This window comes from Pseudophryne corroboree, chromosome 5 (assembly GCF_028390025.1).
Source record: "Pseudophryne corroboree isolate aPseCor3 chromosome 5, aPseCor3.hap2, whole genome shotgun sequence".
NCBI lineage: Eukaryota > Metazoa > Chordata > Amphibia > Anura > Myobatrachidae > Pseudophryne > Pseudophryne corroboree.
In genome coordinates this window covers 124,498,341-124,515,991 of record NC_086448.1, presented here as the reverse complement: position 1 = coordinate 124,515,991, position 17,651 = coordinate 124,498,341, and the positions used below count along the sequence as shown (strand labels likewise).

Below are 17,651 nucleotides of genomic sequence, written 5' to 3'. Positions count from 1 at the left end.
TGCCGTAATGTGTAAAAATGGGATGCTGTCGGCCGTAATGTGTAAAAGGTGGACGCTGTCTGCTGTAATGTGTAAAAAGGGGAATCTGTCCGCCGTAATGTGTGAAAGGGGCTGTACCTGGTGTAGTGGTGCTACTGTGCGGCGTAATTTGAATAATGGAGTCTACTGTGCACCGTTATATGAATTGGTATTATTTTGTGGCCACACCCCTTCCCCATGAAGCCATGCCCTTATATATTTTTGCGTGCACCTACGGCACGCACTGCCCCTGTTTTACATGGGGGGCTCCAATGCGGTTTCTTGCACACGTCGCTAAAATGTCTAGTTATGGCACTGTTGCTAGGTATCCATTTCCCTGGCCCTGAGCAGGTCCCCCTCACCAGATCCTCTCCAGGGGTGAGGAGGTGGACTTGGACCGGTGAGGGGGGTGGCCCAAAGCATTTTGTCGCACCTGGGCCCACCACTCGCTAGTTCCGCCACTGCTTCTCTGAGTCCACTTTTTTAAAGAATAACTTCTCTGAGAGGCTTGACCTACCTTTGGTTCCCTTGGGGATCTTCAACTATTTGCAGACATTTCCCCAACTACTTTGTTAAAATGGAGACTTTTTTGACCTCTCACAACCACCGTTAGAGCAGCCATTATTCATTATAGATGGAGTTTTCTCATCCTACTGAGTGGTGTTTCATCTTCTCATCTGAGGCGGGATTATCTCTCTTGAACTGGAACATTCCATTTGCAATGTCATTGTCATCTACCTGTATTCACAATCTGGACACCTTCCAAGATTTCAATGACTAAATAACTACCTGGTGGTAACTCCCTTAGGGAGGGTGAGAACAATAATATTGTATTATATCTATAATCTTATAATAGTTATAAGTGCCATTTATATTTCACTTGTTTGATAAGCCAAGCTTAGTGATATACTTAGTGCTTCATGTACATTATGCCTAGAGTTTAGTGCTTATTATATAATTTATATTACACAATAGAGAATCATTCCTTTACATTTTGCCTCATAGTTTTGATCCAGCCACAGTATGGGATAGCTGATAAGTTATGTCTTGATGCTAGATATATTATGGTGTTGTGCCTTGTCTCCAATGTCTTCCATAATTTTTAGTTTATTTTCCCTTTTTTGTGCTTGGATTTTATTTGCAATCACATTGTAATTTATTGTATGGTGAATTTCATTCATTACACAGGGACACCCTGCATGTGCTATTGCAAGTGAAATTTAAACCCATTTATCTTCCATCTTTTTGCACACTATACTCTATATCTCATTTTGACTTACTGTTATACTCAACATTTAACTAAATATGCCCTGTTACACATTCAAGTGAATGTACGGGATGTAGTTATGTGACCGGCGGTCAGGAGACTGGCGGTCACAATACCGACGGCTACATCTCACCCCCCTCTAAATCCCGACAGTCGGCATTCCGACTAGCAGGGACTATTCATTGTGCTCGCTCCCCACCTGCCGCCATTCTGCTGCCGTGATTCCCAGCGCCAGTCATATATACCCAACCCGAATGTAATATTGACTGAAAGACTATTTTGGTTAAAAAGATTGCATATTTGATGTTTCATTCAAGCCTGAACTAAGCCTCTTGCACTCACTGGGGCTAATGCAGATGTGAACGGAGCTATAGCTGCTGCTTCCTTGGCTGCCTTAATAAATGCTAATAATGGTAACTTTGAACCAATTATAGAACCAATTAGTAAGGAGTATAATCTTTAATCTATTATGAACCTGAAATTACATAGCAATGAGTGACCAAAAAAAAACTTGGCAACTATTTAAGCCGCATCTCTCCACTACTTACACATCTCTGATGAAGCCTACACCTCTACAGGTGAAATGCATAGGATTAAATAAGAAGTTAGTTATCGATTATATCCCAGATATGGATCTCTATTCTATGTTGTGCTTGCACTGTATACAATGTTTTGGGATTGATAAAGACGTCACATAGCAGTAGATATTCTCTAAAAGTCATCATAAAATTCTCTAAAAGTCGCCATGCAAAGAACCAGGCCATTTCAATTAAGAACTGGGTACAAGACCAATGAAGTCTGATGAACCCATGATGCTCCAGATAATCAGCTCATAACAGCCGCAGCTGTACTGGTAAGGTGTTTCTACTTTCTGTGCCAGCAGGATGCCGCCCACTGTATGCGACTGCAAATACCTACACTATAACTCAGACTACCATTTATATATAATTAGGGAAGGGGTCAGTATCGAACTACAACTTTTCAAAATCAATAACTGACTATTATATTCTTAAAACGGGTTTGGGATTCCTGCGCCGGTCTCCTAACCGCCTGCATCCTGTATGTTGGGATGCCAACTACATCCCCTTAAAACAAATATATTGCTTAAGCTCAATCTTTCCATGGTTCTTTCTGCATTATTATTGCATTGCCAAGTTTATTCCCTATCTGAATGATAACTGGAGTCAGAGAAACGTGCATACTGCATGTGCCACATGATACTGGCACTAATAAGCAATATATTTTTGCATAAGATTGAAGTTACTTCTGTTCATTTAACACTCTTATGCCATCTTATTGTAACACTGTAATTTGCCATTCTGCTACTTTGTAACACTGTACCTTGTCACTTTGTTTAATATGACAACAAGTAAAATATCTGGTGTTCTGTTATATATTAACTTGTCAACTTTTATATATTGCTATTTGCAACTCTCTTAAGAGAGCGTTATATATAGAGTGAGGTATTTTTCAGGTATGCTATAATGCTTTCCATAGCTGCAAATTAGCATAGTTTGGTTGCACTTGTTGAAGAGAGAGTGGGAGGAGTCTATTTATTTATTTGTATTTCTGCCAACAAGGCACCTGGCTGTATTGAGCATAGGTGAGTTTGCCAGAGGTCCTAATAGACAGGCCCCAAAGAAAAGAGAGAGTTTGTTTGGTAAAGGTTTAAAGGTCCATACACACTTAACGATAAAATGAGCGACGTCGCTCATTTTCCCCCTCCTTGAGCGACGTCGCTCATTTTATCGTTAAGTGTGTATGCCGCCAGCGACGACCGATGCGCGGCCACGTGGGTCGGCAACGATCGTCGCTGTCGGTAGGGCATGCATGAAGGATGTGGACTGTCGTCCACGACCTTCATGCAGGGCTGGCGGGGGCGTGACATCACTGAGCGATATGAGCGGTCATATCGCTCAGTGCGTACAGGCGGCCGCCGACCGGCCGGCCCGGGAGGGGGAAACGTTAGACGATGTCGCTCACAGAGCGACATCGTCTAATGTGTATGGGCCTTAAGAGTGATACTAGAACAGAGAGACGCTATATTAACCCAAAAGGAGGCAATCTTGGGGCAGATCCACTAATAAGAGCCTAGTTCACCAATGTCTCTCCAACACTGGAGTGAAGTTATGCCAAACAGTGTCTGTATTTTATTTGGCACTAAGTGCTATGTGTCATAAATTTTGTCAAATATTTCTGTTATATTATTTGAGGATTGGAATACTTATTCTTTAATTGTGGCCCACGAGGCTTCATCTGGAGGGATGTACAGCCCCACATTTCACACATCCTCATATTTAGGAGCAGGAAACTGCTTAGACATCACTAACCTACTGTATTACAATGGGAAAATATCTAAACTTGCACGAGGGGACTATTATGCCACAGTCTTCTGGCAGTTGGGCAGGTTGCCTGGGTCATAGCTGGGAAGATCCTCTTCATTACCTGGCCACTCTGCTCTCATAAGCCTCCATGAGTACAGAATTACACGTTGCTGAGTTGCAGCTTGCAATTCCACTGGTTCCTGATGGGAATGTTAGCTGTATCATTGGTTTCTGGTGGTTTAAGTAGCTCCTCCTCTCTCCCACCTATGGCAGTGATAGTTTTCTGTTTTGCTGTGAACCTGCATTGCCTGCTTTTGATTTCTCATTGCTGACTTTGATTCTGGCCTTGGATTTCATTGTTTTCTACTCTTGACTTGTCTCTGGATTACTGTCTGCCTTCCACCAGCCCTGATCCAGCTCTAGTTAAACTGTAATGTCTGTCTGGCACCAGTCCTGCCCAACTTTGTTTCCCAGCTATCGGGGGAGATGTATCAAGTATTAGAGAGAGATAAAATACCAACCAGCTCCTGTCCTTTTTCAAACTCAGCCTGTAAAGTGACAGAAGCTGATTGGTTAGTACTTTAACTGTCTCCATGTTATCTCTCCAAGGCTTGATACATCTCCCCCACATTATTGTCTGTTTGCTGCCAGCCATGACCCAGCTTTGTTAACTGTTACTGTAATACTCCTTTCAGACTGCCAGCAATAACAGTGGCTCATTATTCACCACTGAATATCAGTTACATTTCTCCTTCACATATAAAGCCCTCATCACACCACCCTCTCCTACATCCCCAAACTTGGATATGTCCACAATCCCTTCCGTACTCGCCAATCTTGAGGGCCCCATACACTAGAACGATAATGCCCGACTTCATCCAATTTCGGGCATTCGGCCCGATATATCGGATGAAATCGGGCATTTTGGAGGTGTTTCCAATCCAATCCGATGCGCGTTCCCATGAGCATCGGATCGGATCCTCCAGATTGTCCGTGCTGCACTAGCGATCATGTCCGACCCCGCAGGCATGGCTGGGATTACACAAGATACATCATATGCAAAAGGGCCGCATACGATGTATCTTGTGCGATCCTGCCCCCCGGGAAGCTGCCGGGGTGGTCGCCTGCGACATGAGGGTTGGACTGTTGCATAAGTATATGGGGCCCTTAACACTGAATGCTGCCTCACCTCTGCTCTGGTAACCTCCTTTCACTCTGTCACTCAGGCTTCCTACCAATCTCCATACCTTTATATTAGCCCTTAAGACTCACCTATAATAAAAGCCTATCAATTCCTCCAAATAACTCACTACTTACTTTTCACAACAAGGTGCTGCAGACACCTTACAGTGAGACAGAGGCGGTCGCTGGGCGGGAGGGGACTATACGGCGGCGTTAAGCCTCCGTTTAGGGGGAGCGGTCCGGCCAACACAGGCGTGGCCGGACCGTTGGGGGGGGACGGGCCGTGGTGGCTGCGTGACGTCTCACGCAGCCGCTGTGGCCAGCGGCAGCGACAATTAACTCCCGGCATTGCCACTGTGCGATACGTTTGTATTAGTGTGGGGGGGACCGGACTGACATGCGGGGTGGGCTAGCCCTGTGCAGGGCGTTCCCCCGCATGTCAGGGAACATGATCGTAGCTGTGCTAAATTTAGCACAGCTACGATCAACTCGGAATGCCCCCCATAGTGCTCTACGGTGCTAATTCAGACCTGATCACTGCTGTGTGTGTTCGCACAGCAGTGATCAGGTCTGAACTGCGCATGCGCCGCCGCTGTGCATCGGCGCATGCCAGACAGCCGATGGCTGTCTTAGCCCTGCGATCGCCTCTGCCTGATTGACAGGCAGAGGCGGTCGCTGGGTGGGAAGGGGCGAGCCGGCGGCGTTTGGCCGCTACTTAGGGGGCGCGGTCCAGGCAATGCAGGCATGCCCGGACCATTGGGGGGGCGGGCCGCGATGGCTGCATGACATCACATGCAGCCGCTGCGACCCGAGCAGCGACGAGTAGCTCCCTGCCAGCGCACATCTACGATCAGGTCTGAATCACCCCCTACATCAGTGCCACATTTCCAGTCACTGTCTTTCTAAAATAAATAGACAAATGCCCTGTTTTTAGAAAAGCATGCGGATAAGTTTATTTGTTTACATCATGTAAAAGACTTTTTGCAACATACAGTAGATGCTGTACTATTTTTCTGTAAAAATAGGTTCAGGAACTACATGTCTATGAGTGAAGCTATTAAACAAAAAGTGATAGATAGATTGATTTAGAAAAGAAGGCACTCATTTTATGCACTTTACAATGCAATATGTTAATGTCTCTGTACCTATAGTCCTGTGAAATTTGACCGTACTTTTGCTTGTATTCTGCTTCGAAATTATGCTTTGTTTCTGTTTTCATCAATAAAAATGTATTATTAAAAAAAAGAAAGGAAGGCACTCCAAATGGACTTTAAACTAAAACTTATCTTATGGAAAATAAATGTTGTCCCAGTACAGGTTCAAGAACCCAGTTCCTGATTATGTCATATTTAATGAGAGGTTCAGGAACTGCTGGTTCCTGCTGAAAAATAACACTGCATAGATGAATAGAATATTTCAAATGTATACTGCAAAGTACAGCTGACCTTGGGACAGATAGTAATCATAATTCCAACAATGTTAACATAACAAAAGTCACCATAAAAAAACTCATTTATCACTTTTACATGAATAAATATAAGTATGTTACTTGGCTTTTTATATTAAGACTTCTGTTTTGTATTTTTCAGGTCCACTTCAATTTTTTTGCATACTATTGGTTATATCGCAAATTATGGATATTTCAGTCATAGCTTTGTCTCTTCCACTGTGCTTTCTTCAATAGAAGTGTTTTTTTGGACCTCTGACACCAGAAATGCGATAGATGTGTTGGGATCCAACAGTGTCACAAGAGGAATATTTACATTCTTCTCTGTAAAGATACGATTTTGCAATGTCATGGCCAACATTGAGTCAATCCCCAGAAAGTTCAGAAGACTATTCATTGTGACGTCACGTGAGCTGACATTGGTGAGCTCACTCACTAATAACAAAATGTAATCCTCCGACATTTCGTTATTAACTTTGGAAGATTTCTCCATTATCGGAGTGTCCTCCAAACTTTTAATATTTTCCACAACCACATTATTTAACCGCTTCTTCAGTGCTGGGATATATGAAACAAGGCTTGCATACATGGTTTTAAAATCAAATTTGACAATTGCCTGATGATTATTATTTAGTAAAATACATATTTTCAGATACTCATGAATTTCCTCGGTATTCAGAAGAAGTATTCCTTTTGCCTGCAAAATTTTATGAATTTGGTGCTGATTGAGCAACACTCCAAGATTGAGACCTCCCCAATTTATGGATTGTCCCGAGAGACCAATATTTCTTCTGTATTGACAGAACATATCTAGAAAGGAGTTGGCAGCAGCATAATTTGCTTGTCCTGGATTTCCTATAAATGAAGCTACAGAGGAATAGCAGACAAAATAATCAAGCTTTCGGTCTATTGTAGCACAATGAAGGTTCACTGCCCCATCCACTTTTGGGCTAAGGACTTTCTCAAACAGTGAGAGGTTTAGATTCTGCAGAACTCCATCATGTAAAACTACAGCACTGTGAAAGATGCCTCTGATTGGAAAATTTGGAAACATCTTTTGTACTGAATTTATGGCATTTCTCACTTCAGAATAGTAGCATATGTTACATGGTAACGTGATTATGTTAGTATTTTCCCTTCCATTCTGAACCTCTGATATTTGTTTTTTCATTTCTGGGGTTGGGTTTCTTCTGGACAGAATCACAACGTTGCCACCTCCATTCTGTACAATAAATTTAACGGTTTCAAAGCCAAGACCAGTTAGTCCCCCTGTGACAATGTAAACAGCATTGTGCCTGAAGAGCACTGGATGAGACAATGTAATTTTTGAAAGCGTGTTGTTGTCTAGCTCAATAAGGTGTAAGGATTGGGCTGAAAAGTAGCTGAATGTTATGTTCTTTGTACTACATGATGGTTCAATCATATTGTATGGTAGAACAAGGTGGATGTCCGCAGCTATCGACTGTAACCATTTGTATATGACTTTACCAAATTTCTGTAAATATGCCTTTTGAAAAATGGCTGCAAGATAAAGCAGGTGTACATGAATGTCTTGTCCACAGCTAAGTGCCAGATTCTGATAACTCTCATGGTTGCTGCGGCCACATATTACAATTACATGTTTGAGGAGTGGCAGCTTGAAAAGTGCTTCTGCTGAGACAACGTCCGGTGAAGGGAGAATAATCATGGCACTGCACTGTATGAGGTCCGCTGTAATTTCTGGAGATAGTACTGTTTCCCAGCCTGCTTGTTTTGCTGTCTTGGCTAAAATTGTGCACAAAACTGACTTTAATTCAGTAGTCATAATACCTAGCTTGGGCTTGTTCTTTGCACGCGGTAGCTGGTGACAAAAAACTTCCCAGGCTAAGACAAATAGCGAAACACAAGGAGCATTTGTTAACATTGGAACTTTCCTCACCAAATAGCAAACATTCTCAGGTAGTCTCACTTTAGATGTTGCAATGGTTGGATAACATGAAGAGACTCGATCACGAACTTGAATTTTCTTGACATTTCCTCCAATGGAAGTTACAGTGCCAGCAAAGTCCAGAGCAATTAGTTCATGTTTTTCACTTGATAAAGTGCTCCAATACAAAGTATTTCCATACTGCCAGCTTGAAAGGCTAACCGGAAAATAGTCTTCAGTGTGGATACATATTTGATCAACAGTAATCTCGATCCATTTGTTTGTGAGCTGACTATGTTTGGGAATAGTTTGTTCAGCAGTAAGTCCTGTTACTGTGTAAGGTTCTGAAGTGTACATGGTGAAATAGTCTGACTTTTCTAAAGGTACTATTTGCTGCCTATAGTTTTCAGTGTTGGTGGGTGTAATTTCGCTTGTGTAAATACAACCTTCATTGATCCAAATCTCTGGATAATCATTTGGTTTATAATTAAGAAGAACTTGGCCTAGGGCTTCCGCATCTTCAGGACTTGAAGAGCTTATATCAATCAGTTGAAATGTTATATCAGACATTTCAATGATACAAGCTCTTGTCATACCAATTAAAGCAAAACCAGGATTAATGTTATCCAGGGTATTTTTAGTTGTCCTGAATGTCACTGTCCTGATAGCAGCCTTGGTGGTCTGTTGTCTCACTGCTAAGATCAACTGCCGATAGACCTCACAGCACTTTGCTAGATACTGTGTGAGATTGTTTGGAATATCCTTGCTCAGTGCTTGGATTCCCCACATGAACACAACATCTTTACATTCACTATGGAGTATTGTATGCATCTGAATATCAGAATCCCAGCTTTGAAAGGAAATGAAGCTCAGTCCATCATGTATGTATTTTGATAATTGTTGGCTTACTCCATAGTTGTCTGCATAAATCAGCATATTTGGCTTTTGTTGTTGTATATCCATGGATTGGGAAGTCTGTGTCCAAGTGACTTGGAAAAAAGTGTTCTCTTGTTTGGTCACTGTTTGTTTCATGAATGCCATCTTCACGTTTTTTAATTCCACTAACATCACACCTTTGTTATCTGCGAAACATCCACACAGTTCAAAGTAATTCTTTGTTGTTTTTATCAATTGCATGTATAGGATCATTTCTTCCTGAAAAGGATGAAAAACAGTCACGCTACCTATGGATGATGGGAAGATTGCTGTAGATCCTTTGTCTTTATCTCCCACACAAACAACCATTTGAAGAAAACAGTCTAAAATGACTGGATGTGTGTGATACTCATACATTGTTTCTCTGACTTCTTCACTTACTCTTATTCTGGTGATTGCTTCTTTAAGAACATCTCCATAATGAATGTCATCACAGAGCTGTCTGTAAGCCTTCCCGTACTCGAACCCAAATTTATATAGCTGCTCATAAATTTTTTCCTTTTTGAAAATTAAGGGGCATCTTTTGAAAATATGTTCAATAGAGATTTGTTTGCTTATCTCTGCTTTAGAGCTATTTCTTTTTATTTGCCCAGTTGCATAAACATGTGACGTCAGCACATCAAAATGAGTGATCTGGTCTTCTTGACGTAGCTTTACATTTAGCTCTAAAGAGTCTTGGTGAAGAACACATGGGCTTGAAAATGTAACACTGATTTCCAGAGAATTTAAAGGAACTTTTGGTTTTAAACTAGTAGCTGTAGCTGCCAGTCCAAGCTCCACATAAAATGTCCCAGGAACTAGGATGGAACCCAGGTTCTTATGCTCATAGACATATGGTGTTAGTGTTTTTGATACTGTACATCTGAACTGTGTGAAGTTCTCACCTATTCCATGGAGAAGTGGATGGTTAGCAGTTGCTACTGTCATACTTCCTTGCCTGATTTTTTCAAAATTGATGTCTTGCTTGACGTGATCAAACTGGTATCTTGGAATCCCAGCTGGGGAAGATTTATATGAGTTGTAGATATTGCACCAATCTGGATTGTGTCCTTCCATGAAAAGCATAATCAACATAGAAAATATAGTCTCGTACTCTTTTTTGGGTTGCACAACTGGTAAAATGATTGTATTTGATCCTAAAGTTTCCAATATATTTCGTTGCAATGCTCTTCGGGGTCCTATTTCAATATATATTGGGTGTTCTTTATCCTTTGCAGAAATTTGTACAGCTTGTTCAAAAGCAACTGGTTCACGGATATTTTTAGCCCAGTAGTCCCCAGTAGTGAAATCTCCTTTGGATGCTGGCTTTCCAGTCACTGTTGAAATTAATTCAGTTTCCATCTTTTGTGTTTTTAAATCCTGCAGTATGTTTTTTATCTCACTTAATATAGGATCCATCAGGTGGCTGTGGTACGCAGCAGGAACATCTACCACATGGAGAAATATATTGTTTTTACTGTAATGTTTGGTTAATTTCTCATGAAGGTCCTGTATTGACTCTCCATCCCCAGAGATTGTACATGAGGTAGGACTGTTGTAAGCAGCAATACATACTTTGCCATTGTAAGACACAATAAGTTTAGATATTTCAGTCACAGGTAGATTTCCAACAACCAACATTTTCCCCCCTGTGACCTTACATTGCAATGTGCTCCTGAAATAAATAACTTTAACAGCATCTTCCAGTGAAAGAAGTCCAGAGCAATGTGCAGCAGCAACTTCTCCAACTGAATGACCCACAATGCAGTCTGGTTTGATCCCCCAATATTTCAGGAGAGCCACTAAAGATACCTGGAGTGTAAAGAGCAGTAACTGGGCCACATCTGGACTAGAGAAATCATCACACTCCTTCTCTAGCAATTCTACCACAGACAGGGTTGTGTAGACTTGAATCATCTCATCTATCTCTAAACATTTATCTCTGAACACTGGCTCATGTTCCAGTAACATCTTGCACATCCCTTTATAAAGAACTCCATTTCCACAGAGTACATACACAATCTGAGGACTTCCTTTGGCCAGAGGTGTCTCTGTTTTCACAGACTGAAGTTGTTGTTGTAAATGAGTTAATGAAGAGATCAGAAATGCTGCCCTGTATTTGTAACTAAGATGACTTCTTCGGCAAGCTGCTGTGTAGACCAGGTTTTCCAGAGATACAGATGTCGGCTTATTCAGCTCACGTTTTGTATCTTCAATGGAAAGTTGAAGAGATTTTCTGGAGGCTGCAGATAAAATAAATATTTCAACAGGTCTTTCTGAATGACATTGGGGATACTTTTGTTCACATTGCTTGACCACAACATGAGTATTAGTTCCCCCAAACCCAAAACAATTAATTCCTGCTATTCTTCCAATCTTTACATCCTCCTGCCATTTTTCCGGACTTGTAGGAACAATTAAATTTGATTCTTTAATGTTTCTGATTCCAATTTCTTTAGTGTAATGTAGCGATGGTGGAATAACTTCATGGTGCATCATGAGCAGTACTTTTATTAGACCAGCCATGCCAGCAGCTGATTCAGTGTGACCAATGTTCCCTTTAACTGATCCAATCTTTAGAGGCTTAATTCCACTTGGACGTTTTTTCCCAATGATGTTTCCTAAGCTAGTGACTTCTATTGGGTCCCCAACAGGTGTTCCTGTTCCATGAGCCTCGACATACTGCACAGAACATGGGTCTATAGTTCTATATATGCTTTGCAACAATTCCTCTTGTTGGTGCTGAGATGGTTTGGTGATTGGTGTAACCGATCTTCCATCTTGGTTAACGGCGGTTGCATGTATTATACCCCAGATGTTGCAATAATCTTCTTTGGCCTATGAAATGAGAATGTGTTTGTTAATTATAGTCACACGATCTTCAGATTTTGAAAGTTACTATATGCTTGAAAAAATATAAATAAATAAATAAATATATTTGTTGCTGGATGTTCCAATAAAACATATACACGCAATAACAATATACAGTAAAAAATAATAATAATTCAGGAGGCTTGTGATCATAAATAGGCTAAAGCCATTGTCTATTTGAAATAAACTTGCATGACCATATATAGCTCACATAAACTATGATAGTCTATAATATTGCTGTCTCTAAGACCAATAATGCAAATCCAGTCCAGAACCATTTACCAGTAGGAGATTCTTGTAAATATATGAGCCTGACAAGTTGGTTTTAAATAAAAATGTTACCGCCAGATTATTGAGTTGTTTGGTCCAAGTAAATTGTATCTCACGTACAGTACTTGGATAAACGGAACAGGGTAGGTTAGGTTGAGGATTGATCTCAGTCTGAGGCTCAGTCTGACAGGAGCATAGGCTTAAGTTGTGCCAAGACTGCAGAGCCAGAATTAGTTCAATTAGGTGCCGAACAGGACGATTTAGGTAATCTTCGTAATGGGCTCTTATAAAATATGTCCCTTGTAAACCAACAGTGCATGTACATGAAAGATGCCTGAAATAGGTATCCAAGGAATTGATGTTGTTGGTGTTGCACCCAGAGTCAATAGTACATGTCGATATTTCAATAGAAAAAAAAGAGAGACTCTGCGTTGGGGCACTCTTATCGAATAAAACTTAACTTTTAATTAATTTATGATAAAATTATAGTACACAAACAAACACACATATGATACACTAGGGAAGGTTGCAGAATTTACATTTCCGCATCTGATATCGTGAATCTGTAACCAAAACTGGAAGTTAAAGATTCTCAAATATCTGATATAGTGATTTCGTAAGAAAAACTAGTAGTAACAAATTCTCCAGGAATTTTAAGTATTTTAGGTGACAGTAGCACCAGAGGTGAAAATCTCAGAAATAAAAATTCCAGATAACAGAAAATTCAAGCATATAACACAGTGGCGTCTATTGAAATATATTAAGACTGTAAAAATAGTCCAATACTAAATGCCAACTGTAATGATATCTCCTGGTATGGGCTAATTTGCTATTTATAGATCTATGTTCAAAATGTGCGATATAAATAAATTTTATATATAAGTCTGTAGTCAGTTTGTAGTAAAGATAGATAAACGGATGAAGTAGGTAAGGGTCAAATGTTGCTCCAACACTTCTGCTTTTCACATGGAATAAGGATTGTTTCTTACTGCACCAAATATTCCCTAGCGGTCTCCCATCTAGGTACTAATTGGGCTTCTCACTGCTTTGCTTCCAAGATCAGGCGAGATTGGGTGTAGCCAGTGAAATATGGCAGTAATATCACCAGAGTTTGTGAATGAGAGAGTGTTTGGTTATTGGCGGGCGCATACCAAGAAAATAGGTACTTCTGCTGTCCAATGTTTTTTGTACAGATTCTCTGTTACCTTAGCATTGCAGAGAGGTAGTTAGCTGGCATTTGGATGAGAGAGTACTGAAAAGATTTAATACAAACTGCGACACAGTGAACAAGCCACCTCTAGGTGAAACGGCCGTCTGTGTTAAGTGGTGCTGAACCGTGCACAGTTCAGCCCACTCATCTCCTGGTGTCATATACATGCCCATTTTGGGCTGCAAAATTATTTCTAATTTTCTAATTTCCTATTACTATGATCTATCTATAAAGTCAGAGGTTGAATGTCTTACTGTATGTACCTTTGCTCCTATTTTTGTACCCTTTTGGAAGCAATTATGCATTATCAGTATAATATTCATTTATTTTAGGAACTACTATAGTCAGAAATTTATTTGATTGCTGACACCTGTATAATATTTCTCTCATCAAATTCTTGCTCCCAAGTTATACCATATACAATGACTCCTCCAATTAGCAAAGCTTCAAAATTAACCTTACTATTTGGGCATTTTGACTAATTATTTACTTTTTCTATTCAATTTTGTCTTTACTTATTTTTTCATTTCACATCCACTCCGTCTAGTGGATATACTATAGTCAAACCGTAATATACGGCACTGGACTTTGTATTACTAATACTAAGAATATTGTAATAGTACCATTCTCACCTATTACTTTCATCATTTTTCAACCTGTTAATTTTCAATAGGCTTAGGCAACCCGTGGGCCCTGAACCTATACATTCCTTTGTATTAAATCTTTTCAGTACTCTCTCATCCAAATGCCGTCTAACTATCTCTCTGCAATGCTAAGGTAACAGAGAATCTGTGCATAAAACATTGGACAGCAGAAGTACCTCTTTTCTTGGTATGCGCCAATAACCAAACACTCTCTCATTCACAAACTCTTGTGATATTACTGCCATATTTCACTAGCTACTCCCAATCTTGCCTGATCTTGGAAGCAAAGCAGTGAGAAGCCCAATTAGTACCTAGATGGGAGACCGCTAGGGAATATTGGGTGCAGTAAGAAACACTCCTCATTCCATGTGAAAAGCAGAAGTATTGGAGCAACATTTGACCCTTACCTACTTCATCCGTTTATCTATCTTTACTACAAACTATCTGACTACAGACTTATATATAAAATGTATTTATATCGCACATTTTGAACATAGATCTATAAATAGCAAATTAGCCCATACCAGAAGATATCATTACAGTTGGCATTTTACATTGGACTATTTTTACAGTCTTAATATATTTCAATAGACGCCACTGTGTTATATGCTTGAATTTTCTGTTATCTGGAATTTTTATTTCTGAGATTTTCACCTCTGGTGCTACTGTCACCTAAAATACTTAAAATTCTTGGAGAATTTGTTACTCCTAGTTTTTCTTACGAAATCACTATATCAGATATTTGAGAATCTTTTACTTCCAGTTTTGGTTACAGATTCGCGATATCAGATGCGGAAGTGTAAATTCTGCAACCTTCCCTAGTGTATCATATGTGTGTTTGTTTGTGTACTATAATTTTATCATAAATTAATTAAAAGTTACGTTTTATTCGATAAGAGTGCCCCAACACAGAGTCTGTCTTTTTTTCTTCTTTTTTTTTTCTTATGAAATATCGATAAGACTGCAGAGCCGTAAACTGGAGTGTGTGAGTGCTTTTATTGCCCCAGGGGCCTCAAGACTCTAGGGGTGGTATAGAATGGCACTATGCAGCCAGTGGCACTTTCTGCAGAGCTACCCAGAGTGTCCATTGGATGCCCTTGTATGTATCTTGCAGTCTGTAGAGACCTATGGGGCAGGTGTATTAACCTGGAGAAGGCGTAAGGAAGTGATAAACCAGTGATATGTGCAAGGTGATAAAGGCACCAGTCAATCAGCTCCAATATGTAAATTAACAGTTAGGATCTGATTGGCTGGTGCCTTTATCACTTTGCACATATCACTGGTTTATCACTTCCTTATGCCTTCTCCAGGTAATACATCTGCCCCAATGTTTGCTCTGGGCAGTGCTCTACTTCCTAGTGTCATCATCCCTGCCCCTTTGTGTGACATCATTATATCACGGGTTCTGGGGTATTGTCAGCATAGGGCAGCATAGAGTCCTGCTCCGGCCATGCAAGACTGTCAGTATCAGTGTTGCTGTGAGAGCAGGCATGCAATATTAAGGAGACTGAAGTGTTTGAAGTGTGTACCTCCCAACATGACCCTTTCCAGGAGGGAGAGAATGCTCTGCTTCTGGACTTCCCTCTTAATTTATGATTGCCATCACCTGTGCTGAAACACCTTTCTTATCCATTAACCTGTTCAACACAGGTGCCGGCAATCGTAAATTAAGAGGGAAGTCCAGGAGCAGAGCATTTTATCCCTCCTGGAGAGGGTCATGTTGGGAGTTATGCATGATGCATCTCAGTCCAAGCATGTGCCTTATATTGCCTTATTACAGTAATTAAATCAAGTGATTCAGATGTTCCAATTAGATTATTAAGGTCTCTTGTTGCAAATAAGTGGTTGGCTGTAACTGTAAATGTCAGTATACAGATCTATCTAAATGTTTATTTACTGTATATTGTATATGGGATTATTAATGTGTCGTGTCTCATGTTAGTTTTACAACATGTATTTATGAATGTAACACTTTATTCATGTTAATATGAACTTGCAGATAAGTGTTTCTGCTATTAATTTTATATATATATATATATATATATATATATATATATATATATACACACACTCCAAATGTCTTGACAGGCACACCATATAGGAAGAACTACTTGCCTGGGTGCCCTCCCACGGACCTCAAGGGCGCAATGCACAGTGCCTCTCAAATCTTTGTTACTATATATATATATATATATATATATATATATATATATATATATAAGATTTTGAAAATTACTTTTTGTATGTATTTAGGCTGAGGAACTTGTTTTTATTCAAAATCAGTCTTCAGAGATAGTGGTTATCTGTTTTACAGTAATGGTATGTTCACGTAATTGCAGCTCAAGATGAATTGGACATATATAAGCAGCTACACCTGTCAGAAGTGTATCTCTTAAGATATTGTAAATTAATGGGATGTAGCCAATATCCTAGCACTCAGTACCCCAATGGTCAGAATCCTGACTGTGCAATCCCGACAGTCAAAATCCTGATGGATCCCAACAGTGAGTATTAAGGTTATGGTTACGTTTAGGTTTAGGGTTAGCATTAGGTGTTAAAGGGATGGTTACGGTTAGGCTGTGGGATGGGACGGTTAGGCTGCAGGAGGGGTGCGTTTGGGTTAGAATGCTCACCAAAATCCATCGGGATTTGGATCTCAGGATTCTCCTGCCAGGATTCTGACCATCAGGATGGTGAGCAAAGGAATATTGTACCCAACCCGTGTTAATCTAAATATTAGATGAAGAATACAGTTTTTCCACATCAAATGTTTTATAGTAATAAAGGGATGTTCCTTATATACACAGTCTGTGGAGAAGAGCCTCTCCACTAACCAGGGGCCGCCCCTGTGACTGCACTCCCTTCAAACTTATTACAGAATCTTGTCCTGATGATGACACATTTTTGCATGTGTGTACAAGGTGTACCTAATCTACATTTGTTTAGCAGCATCCCAATCTACTCAGCTGCTCCCATTTGAAGGTGTATAAGTGTGCATCACTATTATAGATGTTTCTTGGCCCACAATTCCATGTGAGAAGGTAGGTGATTTAGGACATAAAGCCCACCTCTATTCTCAGACCCCCTAAACCACAGCATTTATTGAAAATTCATGTAAAAACAACACCAGCCTCCTCGCTAACATCACACAATCACCAAAGAGCTTTAACAACATCTCATGATCTTAACCTAACCTCTCCTTCCCACAGCCTAACCCTAACCCTCCTTGGTGGGCCCTAGCCCTAACCCCTCTCCCTACAGCCTAACCCTTCCTCCGCAGCCTAAACCTAAACTCCCCCCCCCCCCAGACTGATTACCTCTCCAGCGGCCCGTCATATGCTCGTTCGAGATCCCGGCAGTGGGTTTGTGAACCTTGTTGGGATGCCAGTGCCAGCATTCCTAGCAGTGTCAGGATTCCATTCCAGGGCCGGCATTCTGACTGCTGGGATGCTGACCAGATGCCATACCAACATTGTCGGGTCCCAGCAACTATTCCCTGTCTTCTGCAGCTTACAGAGATATGCCAGCAGACCTCCCAGCACCTCCAGAATAACTGCTGCCTGTGCTCTGCTAGCATAAAGAGCTCCTGCTGGCTCT

At 40.6% G+C, this 17,651-nt stretch overlaps 1 protein-coding gene and 2 pseudogenes across 1 annotated transcript in view; 1 reads left to right on the top strand and 2 right to left on the bottom strand.

The window, feature by feature from the left end:
• Positions 1-6,437: 6,437 nt before the first annotated feature.
• Positions 6,438-17,651, bottom strand: part of LOC134929569 (mycolipanoate synthase-like) — a 39,733-nt gene continuing 28,519 nt past the window's right edge. Inside the window, exon 7 of the mRNA XM_063925160.1 lies at positions 6,438-11,897. Coding sequence (XP_063781230.1) covers positions 6,438-11,897 — 5,460 coding nt within the window. The remainder of the gene's footprint in view (positions 11,898-17,651) is intronic.
• Positions 13,183-13,301, bottom strand: LOC134931316 (5S ribosomal RNA; annotated as a pseudogene).
• LOC134930297 (5S ribosomal RNA) lies at positions 14,288-14,406 on the top strand (annotated as a pseudogene).